General features: G+C 39.7%; 1 protein-coding gene across 1 annotated transcript in view; it reads right to left on the reverse strand.

Annotated features, from left to right (window-relative positions):
• Positions 1-1,291: 1,291 nt before the first annotated feature.
• Positions 1,292-12,007, reverse strand: part of TAB2 (TGF-beta activated kinase 1 (MAP3K7) binding protein 2) — a 79,734-nt gene continuing 69,018 nt past the window's right edge. The window contains exon 4 of the mRNA XM_075596678.1: positions 1,292-7,770. Coding sequence (XP_075452793.1) covers positions 7,718-7,770 — 53 coding nt within the window. The 3' untranslated portion in view covers positions 1,292-7,717. The remainder of the gene's footprint in view (positions 7,771-12,007) is intronic.

The raw sequence follows: 12,007 nt of genomic DNA on the forward strand, positions 1-12,007 counted from the left end.
GGAGGTTGCAAAGAGGTGGATGAATGGCTGCAGGAGATTGTAGACGCGTGGCGGATGCGTCACAAAGCTGGTTCTCCCTCATTGGCTGAACCAGCTCACGTGCACTGACGTCATGTGATTTTGATTACATCAGGCAGGGGGGGCCCGAGAAATTTCATGGATGAAAAGGGGGGCTCGGCATAAAAAATTTGCTCACCCCTGGTCTAGTGTCCATCTTTTCTTGTTCTCTGGGTCTGCGTTTGTCTTTTTCTACTTCTGATAAAAATATATATTTTTTTTTAATTACCCTTTTTTTTATTTTTTTTATTTATTAAATTGTTTTGAATATTTGATACTGTAATAGAATATATATATTTGGTATTAGTACTATAATATTATACTGGTTACAACACCTCAGATGAAATACCCATCTGATGTGTAATTTCCAGCATAAGCATAGAACCATCATATGCTTAGTGGTGCATGGGTGACTATACCCACCAACTTATAGAGTTTAGGCTGCAATTTAAGATCTTCAATTTATACTCTATTAGTTTGTTACTCATAGGATATACTGCAGAGGCACTGCAACCTGGACAGTATCTGGCATTCAGTTGCACCCAAGAGCTTCATGTGGGAGGTGTAGTGTATAAAGAAGACCCTACTAATTCAAGGGCTTCTCCAGCAATTCAGGGAATTTATCTCCCCTTAAAGGACGACTGAAGTACAAACACACAACAATAGTTTTGTGGGTAGATCTATAATACATTATCTTCCAAGTGTTTTATCATATATCAGTCACCCTTGCCAATCACTCTCCGTATTGTTTTAGTATATGTTCACGTATTTGTTTTGTTTGTCTACGATCCCCTACACATTATTTTAAATTACTTTAATAAAATCGAGTTTTATATTTAGGTGTTAACTGTGCCACAATCAAAGGTGATACTTTTCTGTCTCATTTTCTCTTTTCTTATAATATTATTATTATTTATTATTATATATTTTCACCACTGATTATATTTGTATACTGAGGATCGATGTGCAGGTTGCTGTGTTTGTATGTTTGCGTTTATGCATATGTACATGTGTCATGTGTACACGTGTATGTGTATATGTGCATGCATGTACCATAGAATTGATTTGTTTGTTTTTTGTGTGTCCATTATTCCATCTATGTACCTAAATAACTGCTTATGTGTACAATTGATATATTGAAAGTTGTTTTTTGAAATCACAAATTGTGTCATCATTTGATTCTATTGTTCCTATTGGGTTTGTAAAAATATTGCATTCTTGTATCTTTTGGACGAAAGTCCTGAGTTCTATTAGTCACATCTGCTATCAATATCATGTTAATTGGCCACTATGTCATCCTATCAAGGTTCACTAAGCACTTGAGAAAAACGTAAATAAAAAACACAGTCTGAGGTTATTTTGAAACAGAATAACACGTGAATTTATTCAAGTCAAGTGCGCAAGGAGACAGCTTTTGAAAAAAAGCTCTCTAACAATAACACGGTATGTCATATATTTATACCCTAAAACCTAAAACACATCACTGCGAAATGCTCAAAGAACTAGATTGGTCATCACTAGAGTCTAGGCGCAAAGTTCACCTTTCCTGTCTCAACCTCAAATACTTTATGGGCAAGCTACCCAGCTACCTGAACAAGCTCCTCACCCCTACCACATGCAGTACCTATCACCTGAGATCAGACTCCAAAAGACTATTCATGGTCCCAAGACTCAACAAAGTATCCGGACGTTCCTCCTTCTCCTTCCGTGCACCCCAAAACTGGAACAACCTACCAGAGACTCTCATATCCACCACCAGCTTAAGTTCTTTCAAATCTAAGGCTGTCTCACACTTTAATCTGGTCTGTAACTGTTTCATACGCTCATAATATATATTTTCTTTAACTGTGCATGCAATGTCTTGTATATAATGTATACCTTGTTCATTTATGTAACTGTATTTGTAACCATGTATTATTTTGTTTTACTCTGTGCCCAGGACATACTTGAAAACGAGAGGTAACTCTCAATGTATTACTTCCTGGTAAAATATTTTATAAATAAATAAAATAAATAAAGCTCCACCCCTTTATTACCTCATTTTGTAATACACAACAATATTGGATAACTGCCTGTCAGCTAGAAACCATTATGGGGTTAAATGGGATGTGCCTATTCTGCCACCTGGCATATTGTATGAGAACCAGTTTTCTCTGTAGCTTATCTCACGGGTTCTCACAATCTTTGGCCTGTTTATACTTTCAATTTGAAGCTGATTGGATGAGGAAGGATCAATAAAGTCAGCTAAGAGCGAAAACATTCCATTCTCTGCTTCACACATTTGTTTATACAGAAATGAAACACAGAAATTAAGACTCACAGAGACAAGACGGCGGATTGAAATATTCACACAAAATGGCTTCATCCTAAATGCTGTTATGTTGTTATGCCAGACCCCCTAATGTCTCAACTTCGTCAGTCCCTCCTCTGATTCTTTAAAACATTGTTTTTTGAGAATTATTGGTATGATTTTAGTCCAGAAACACGTTGGGAGGCACAAGGGTGCTCCATCATCTCATAATGCTGCTTGAGGGTATAGGACAGTGCACGAGGGTGCCTGCTAAATGTAGTCATAGTCTCGTATGGCGTTATAGCCAAATTCTTTTCTAGAGTTAGAACATTGTACTTGGCATCTTCTTTCTTCAAGGGACTGCTGTAGATTGGTTCTGCAAACAATGGCATTATATCTGCAGAGGGGGTTGCATATTTGTGGATCATGCCTTTGACAAACGTAACACAAACATAGATGACAACGAGTATCACAGTCACACACATTACCGCATTCGCTCCTAGTGATCCTACCAATCCAGTCAGCCCCAAAGGGTCCCAGTCTGTGTCACCTTCCTTCCTAAGTCTTTCTTGAATTTCTTCTATCTTATCTAACTCATGTTGTACCTTGCCACTCTGATCTTGGATGAAAACACAGCATTGTTCTTTAATTACGACACATACACCTCCTTTTGATGCTAAAATGTAATCTAAAGCCATTCTGTTTTGTAAGGCCATAAGCCTGATCTGAACCTGTTCTTGGTTTAATGATGAAATTAAAAACTGAAAAATTAAGGCCACATCCTTCCTGTAAATTGTTATCTGACTGAACATACATTTTTACACAGGTTTCATTGGTTGGTGGAGACACTTGACCCATAAATTGATTCTTGTTCCTAGTGTGTGATACACCCTTTAAAGAGGTTCCCTTAAAAAATGGGAAAATACAGAAATTATACACATAATACTAAAAAACTTATTTTATGCAAGCAACCTTTCTTTGGATATGCAGTTGCTAGATAAAGGAAATGGCATCTATCTCTATCATCATATATTTTCAGAATCATCACAACATTCTATTACTGAGAATTGAGGGGGTTTGGTATCTGTGGAAATGCATGATCCTCCCCCCTGCACGCATTATATACATCATTCACTCAGAATATCAGAACAGACGATGTCTGCGATGGGTCAAAATGGCTGACTTATGATCCTTTCCTTGTGGCTGACACACGCCCCTGGGTGACCCCCTCCTTTCGGTGGAGGTGCAACACACTTCTGGATCAAAGTTTTGCTGCATATGACACATACATAGAGAGTGATGAGTACTGCCAAAACACATACAAGAGCTTTCACAAGCCACGCTTCCAGGAAACCAATCCTCCCATCAAGTCTCAATTGTACATACACCTTAAATTTCTAACTTAAACACACTCTAAAGAATAAAAATATTGAGTCTCTGAAAAATGAAATGTTCTGATAGAAATCAGGAATATTGAGTCTCTGAAAAAATAGAATGTTTTGAGTCTTTGAAAAAATGAAATGTTCCTGATAAGATCAGGCCTCTGCCTGGTATCTTCTTTTCCTCGTTGGTTAACGGTCAAAGTTTATGTCTCGTCAAAACGTTAACTTGATGCAGCAGTGCTTTAGGTGACTTTTGGTCTTTGGTGGAGCTGGAACGAGCTTTACTGTACTTTGGGTCCAGGGAAAGAACTCTGCCACTTTAATTGCTGTATTGGTGGTTAGTATAGGCCTTTTCATCTGGGATGAAGAGCATGCTTGCGTAGGACATATTTAACTATTAACCCCTTCTCGAGTAGGTGCACTTTCAACTTTGCCTAGAGAGACTCAAAAAATGTATTGGTGGCATACAATACTTGTTAATTGTTTTATTACCAATAGATGGTCCTTAATTTGTTCCTTTGAACTACTGATAGTCATAAGTCATCCCATAAGTGTCTCATAGGGAGATAATTTATACCTAGGAACAAATTCTTGTATCAATGTGTTTACTACTGTCTTAACATCCGCATATAGACAGAGGTATCTCCTATTAATGCTCCTCATATTTAAAACTAAGCAGCTAATGTGGACTTGACTGTACTACAATCTAAGTTCCTAAGGCTTTGGGCCTCAGCCATTGTCAAACCAATTACTTCCATAATCAACTCTATCCTTTCTGCAGGCCAAATCCCTAAGACCTGGAAAACTACCAGATCTGTCCCAATCTTCAAAAGTAGGGACAAAAACACTGTCTCAAACTACAGACCAATCTCTCTTCTCCCCATACACACTTGCTCTCATTCATGCGCCACTGTCATCTCCTCCGATGCAAATGGTATCAACCTTTTCATTAAATACTAACTAACCATAAAACTTGCCCCACAAATTAAACATCCCAATGGCCTGCACTCATGGCTATTATTCCACACACACATTCACTCCTACCACCCATTGTGGCCAAGCACTGCTATCAACAGCACTTATTCCCTCACCTGCTATCTCCGTAAATTTCCCTTAAACCTTAGATTGTAAGCTCTTCAGGGCAGGGATTTATTTTCCTATTGTCTGATTTTGCTGCACTTACTATTCTATTATAATTCCCTCTACTGTATTCTTTGTGAAGTGCTGAGAACATTTTTGACGTTATACATAAAGTCATACACTACAATACACTACTATCCAAAGTCATGGACAAAAATGTGTTCACTCCCAATTAAACAATTACTATACTAAGACAAATGCCCCTAGCCAATTCCAGTCTGGCCTCCACCCCAAACACTCCATTGTAACTATTCTGCTAAAAATGTGAAATGCCTTGCATATAATATTTACCCTGCTCACTTATGTAACTGTATTTGCAACTATATATCACCTGTCCTTTAACTCTATACCCAGGACACACCCAAAAATGAGAGGTGACTCCCAGTGCACCATTTCCTGGCAAAACATTCTTCAAATAAATAATAAATTAGCAACTAGGATGTTGTTTGCTTAATCAGCAGACTTAGAATTATATATTATACAGTGATTTTAACAGTAACTACTGCTTATTATAAAATAGAACACCTATGGAAAAATAAATGGTTAGAAGTTATAAAATACATCACATATTCAGATAATAGTCAAATGCTTTTGTATAGGACTTCACACTAAATTTCTTGTAATATAATCTCTTTGCACAGTGCCGAACCCACAGACAGCGTTATTTTTTTTAAAGACACTCAGAGAAAAATTTCAGAGCTTGTTTATCTTTGGCAATTTGCCAGCCCGGGCGTTTCACCAAAAAAGACCTTGAGAGTGCAGAGCAGATAACAAAACAGTTTCTCCGTCTTCTAAATATTAATTACTGGATTGAAACTTCAGCTCAAAGTTAAAAATGGAGCTCTCTCCACAGCAATAAAACCGAAAAAATGTATGGCCTCTCCAAAAATAAAAATATGGCCTCTTAAAAATAAAAATGTGGCCTCTCAAAAATAAAAATATGGCCTCTCAAAAATAAAAATGTGGCCTCTCAAAAATAAAAATGTGGCCTCTCAAAAATAAAAATATGGCCTCTCAAAAATAAAAATATAGCCACTCAAAAATAAAAATGGGACAATGAACTAAACTGAGGTTAGATCAACTTATGAACACACCATATATAATTTAAACAATACGTGCGAGCTTAAAATCTCTCCAACATATCCTAATCCTATAGAAATGCAATTGACATGTTTTTACTGGTTTACACACAATACAGAAACCACAATACAGACACACAAAGAACATAGACACAAACTTCTCTCCTACACAGCGAATCAGCTTCTCATATAAATAACCTGCTTTTAAAACTAATTTTTTTTTATACTCCGGAGCTTTTCAGTTAACTTTTCGTATCTTTTGCACATTCCTTTGGAGAAAAAGGGGGGGGGTTTGGCGCGGTCTGTGCTGCTGTTATTCTGATTCTCTTTCTAGTTGCCATTAGAACAGAAGGAAAAAGAATATTTTCTGGTTTAAAAGACCCATTCGTGTGGCCAGTACGAACAAACCTTTTAAATTCCATTCTTTTTCTTCTACTCTCTCTCTTAGGGCTGCTCTGCAATTACTGGCAAAATTTCCTACCTTTTTACACTTATAACACTTTCTGTCCCTTCCAAACAATATACACAGTCTCTAATTGTATCCCAATTTCTGCATATAATCCTTTCATAAAAATAACCCTCAATATTTACTTCCTCAACACCATCATATGTCTTAATTATCTATCGGCAAATTCACTTGCTATTTCTTTCCTATTCACTTTCTTTTTCACATTAACTTCTGTCCTGGCAATGGTACAAATTAATGCAGCGTGACCCTTCTGTCCCTCAACATAATTCTTTTGACCCATATTAACGTAAGGTATGTTTCCCTGTGGGATTCAAAAACACACGAGACGGCGCTCCCTGAGCTTATCAATCCCACAAGAAAAGACCCCTCTTTCATTTAAACATCTGCGCAGTTTGTTGATAATAGTACAAACAGTGCCATTCTCTGGCCAACAAAATATATTTATATTGTCTCTTTTCGTTCTCTGTATTCATTCTTTATTATTTTCGTCTGCAGACACACAATCCTTTGAGAATTTTTGGTTTCCCATTATTCCCCTGTTACAGAAATTTAAATTTAATTGACCTGTACAATACTGCTTCGGTTACAAAAATCCAATTTAATTGACCTGTACAATACTTCGGCTACAGCAATCAACTGTTAATTTACCTGTACAATTTAGTGTTACAATAATCAGCGTTATTACGTACAACTCTTTTGGCATGTTATTGTTCTGAATAGTGTAAATATGCAGATAAGGACCTGTCACAAGACTGTTCCCCAATCACATTTTCTCACCATAACTATACCAAAGAAAAACTTGAATCACTTCAGCGGGTCCAACCCAGTCCTGATAAACCTTATACTTTTATAACATGGATACAGGTAAGACCTTCTAACCAGATATCCATGAACTCACTTGGTATGTTAATGACAAAACAGAGCAAATGTACAATCAGGGACCCGTCCTGCTCAGACAACAAAAATATTTATCACAACCCAGGACGGTCTGAAAACAATCCCTTAAAGCACACAAACACTCACCTTCATCACCAAAACACCAAAACTTTTAACGGGACTCTTACCTTAGCCCCTAACAACTCTTAACAACTCTTACACTTTAAAATGAATACAGGAACAGAGAATAATAAATTCACGTGAAACTGCTAGGGATTCTTACTCGTCACATCAGATAAGACACCGTTCAAAAATCAGCTCCACGCACCACTCAAAACAATTTAATCAGGCTGTTTGTCGAAAAATGCAGGTAGCCTTACCTTGATTCATATGAGCGCTCAGGTTTGAGTGATGGAGGAGTGATTCATCCGGGTGCTCGATTCCAATGATATTGAGTCCCTATTCGCAATGCGCCATCTGAGAAAAACGTAAATAAAAAACACAGTCTGAGGTTATTTTGAAACAGAATAACACGTGAATTTATTCAAGTCAAGTGCACAAGGAGACAGCTTTTGAAAAAAAGCTCTCTAACAATAACACGGTATGCCATATATTTATACCCTAAAACCTAAAGCTCCACCCCTTTATGGGGGGGCTTGCACGTCACTAAATATTACCTCATTTTGTAATACATAACAATATTGGATAACTGCCTGTCAGCTAGAAACCATTATGGGGTTAAATGGGATGTGCCTATTCTGCCACCTGGCATATTGTATGAGAACCAGTTTTCTCTGTAGCTTATCTCACGGGTTCTCAAAACCTTTGGCCTGTTTACACTTTCAATTTGAAGCTGATTGGATGAGGAAGGATCAATAAAGTCAGCTAAGAGCGAAAACATTCCATTCTCTGCTTCACACATTTGTTTATACAGAAATGAAACACAGAAATTAAGACTCACAGAGACAAGACAAGATAGCGGATTGAAATATTCACACAAAATGGCTTCATCCTAAATGCTGTTATGTTGTTATGTTGTTATGCCAGACCCCCTAATGTCTCAACTTCGTCACACTATATAGCAGCCACTGTTGAAACCACACCCCTGATGAAGTCAGCACCTGGTCTGACGAAAAGCTTAGGGTATTTATCATTTTAATCACCCATCAGCTGTGTGAGGATCCCTTGCCTAAACAAAGATAATATGCTGCACACCACAATCACACAATACATTCAATATTACCGGTGCTGCTGGTTCAAGGGGTACCTGTTCTGGTAATCCTGATATGAACTATAGGTAAGGGAGATCCATGATGACTGTCACTTGATAAAGACCTTACGGTCGAAACATTGTGTGGCACAATACATTTTCTATTGAGCAAATCTATTGTGCGTTGGATCTCCCTTATCTATAGTTAGGATACCTTGCCTACCTGCTGTGGAATGGGAGACTGAGAAGGAGACAGAGATCACAAGAAGTTTTAAAGTTACATTATTGTACAGCTTGCAACATGGAGGGCTGAGCTGAAGCTGGGAGGTTAGTGCTCTTGGAATCATCTGTATCATCTAAGGGAGTGTGGAGTCCTGGTGTAGTTAAAGTACACCGGTGTACTGGGGATTAGCTGCGTGGTCATTCCCCCCCCCCTCCTCCCCTGCCCTTCATCCACCCTTCCCCCACTCCATAGGGGCAGTACCACTTGTAAGCAATCTTCTAGGAATTGTATCCGGATCGGCATAATTGCGGTCTCCCTGTGGTGAGAGACACAGCCGACGGACATCCTAATATCATCAAGGAAAAAGTGGTTAAGGGTGAGATATACATTGAGCATTTACCCAACTTCACTGGAACTTTAAATACCAATATGTATGCTCCTTTGGACTTTACATGTGATCTATTGTCATAGTTAGCTCCTATCTGTCTTCCCTATACAGAGCTAGTCCCCCAACCACATTGTGTGGTAAACACAAGCAAGGATATCCTCGTTTACCTATCAGCTGTATGTGGTGATTTCATTTTCATGTTTGTAAGCATTATTTAGTAATATGTGTTTTATGTTTTTATGGACACTCGCGCTCATTTTTTGTTTAATTTGTTTAGATTTAGAAAATCTTTATTTGAGCTACCTATGTCCATAGTCCCATCTACATTTCTTCGCCTATATACTTTGCTCAGATCATTTCACTGACATTTATACTGTATATTATTCCAAGTGAAGCGCTGGTTCATATATATATATATATTGTGACAAACAGCTTACTCCGGGGCTCCACCGCTTGTCCGAGACGGTTAGAACACGGTCTTTTAGGGTAGGTTAAAATGAGGAGGCGTCACGTACTGTTCCTTTAAACAGGCTGGACCTGGTTTATTCAGTCCCAGGCACTGAGACTGCCACAGTGCATACAACAAAACACATCAAAACAAAAGCTGCTCACCTGAGCGATAACTTAACTTAGATTTCCCTAACTCAGGGTGGAAGTGGCTTTTCCACTTTCCAACAACAAAACAAGGTACTTTTGCAGACTTAGCCAACTGAACAGAACGATTGAACCTGTGTGGGGAAGAGGCTTCTCCCCACTGTGATCAGCAGCCTTCCAGGCTCTGGAGAAGAGACAAGAGCAACCAGGAAATCAGTCTTACATACCTGATTTCTAATTAGCATGACAGGTGACAGAAATCAGGCAGCCAGACAAACTCTGGTCTGGATCTCTCATCCCTCAGTTCCAGCGCTTGCCAAACTGTGGGGTGGAGTGCATGTATTATAAGGCTGCACTCCCAGGCCAGACAGGATAGAAACTGTTCAGTATCCTGGGAGCCCTATATATGGAATTTATTACCATCCCCTGGTTTCTGTCACATATCCTCCCCCCCAGCTCAGACCCCGAGGGATGAGCGACCATGGATATTAGGGAGTGCATCCTTGACAACCCGTCAGCATTGCCATGTTTGTGCCCTGACCTGTGTTCCACAGAAAATTTAAAGGGTTGTAGGCTTAGGAACCACCTGGTCACTCTAGCATTCTTCTCCCTGTTTTGACACATCCAGGTAAGGGGTGCATGATCTGTGACCAACCGGAATTTTCTCCCCAACAGGTAGTATTTGAGCGTCTCTACAGCCCACTTTATTGCGAGACACTCTTTCTCTACTATGGAGTAATTCTTCTCCTGGGGATTTAGTTTCCTACTTAAATAAAGGATGGGGTGTTCCTCACCTTGAGACTCCTGGGAGAGTACCGCCCCCAGCCCTACCTCAGATGCGTCGGTTTGGACTACGAACTCTTTGGAGAAGTCAGGTGTAACCAACACTGGTTGGGCACAGAGAGCTTCTTTCAGGCTTCTAAAGGCCTGTTCGGTTTCGGGGGACCACTTTACCATAAGCGGTCCTCTTGCTTTTGTGAGGTCGGTTAGTGGGGTTGCCTTAGTTGCAAAATTGGGAATAAATTTTCTATAGTACCCAATTAACCCCAAAAAGGTCCTTACTTGTTTTTTTGTAACTGGCCTTGGCCAACCTTGTATCGCCTCCACTTTGAGTGTTTGGGGTTTGAGTAAACCTCTGCCAATAGAATACCCCAGATACTTGGCCTCCTCCAGACCAATGGTGCATTTAGCGGGGTTAGCAGTTAGTCCAGCAGACCGAACTGCGTCGAGCACAGCTTGGACCTTTGGAATGTGGGATTGCCAATCTTCACTATGGATTACCACATCATCCAGGTAGGCAGCAGCATACCGAGCATGTGGTTTTAAAATTTTATCCATCATTCTTTGGAATGTGGCGGGAGCTCCATGTAAGCCAAAAGGCAGCACCCTATACTGAAAGAGGCCATCTGGGGTTGAGAAGGCTGTCTTTTCTTTTGCCCTTTCTGTGAGGGGAACCTGCCAGTACCCTTTTGTTAGGTCTAGGGTTGTGAGATATCGGGCTTTGCCCAGTCTCTCTACAAGTTCATCTACCCTGGGCATAGGATAAGTATCAAATTTTGACACCGCGTTTAGTTTCCGGTAGTCATTACAAAACCTTGTTGTACCATCTGGCTTTGGGACTAAGACTATAGGGCTGTTCCACCCACTTTGGGATTCCTCAATTACGCCTAGTTTTAGCATTTTTTTAACCTCTAAACTTATAGCCTCTCTTTTGGCCTCTGGGATTCGGTACGGTTTAAGGTTAACTCGGACCCCCGGTTCACAGACTAGGTCATGTTCAATTACGCTAGTTCTACCTGGCTGTGTAGAGAAGATTTCTTTGTTTCTTCTCACTAAATTCTGAACCTCTTGTTTCTGATGAACGGACAGGGTTTCAGCTATGCTAACCTCTGGGTCAGTTTCTTGACTCTCTGACGGACCTGGGGTTACTAGGGTTGACAAGACTTCTCTATCTTTCCAGGGCTTGAGTAGGTTTATATGGTAAATTTGCTCAGGTTTCCTCCTACCTGGCTGTCTTACCTTATAATTTACTTCTCCCACTCTTTCCAAGACCTCATATGGCCCATGCCATTTAGCAAGGAATTTACTTTCCACGGTGGGAACCAGAACTAGTACCCTATCACCTGGAAAAAAAAATCTGACCCTAGCACCCTTATTATACGTATTCCTCTGTGCTTCTTGAGCTTTCTCCATGTGTTCCCTCACTATGGGTAGGACTGCAGCAATGCGGTCCTGCATCTGGGCAACATGCTCTATTACACTTCTGTAAGGGGTAACCTCGTGTTCCCAAGTCTCTTTG

Source organism: Ascaphus truei, chromosome 4, assembly GCF_040206685.1.
Source record: "Ascaphus truei isolate aAscTru1 chromosome 4, aAscTru1.hap1, whole genome shotgun sequence".
Taxonomy (NCBI): Eukaryota; Metazoa; Chordata; class Amphibia; order Anura; family Ascaphidae; genus Ascaphus; species Ascaphus truei.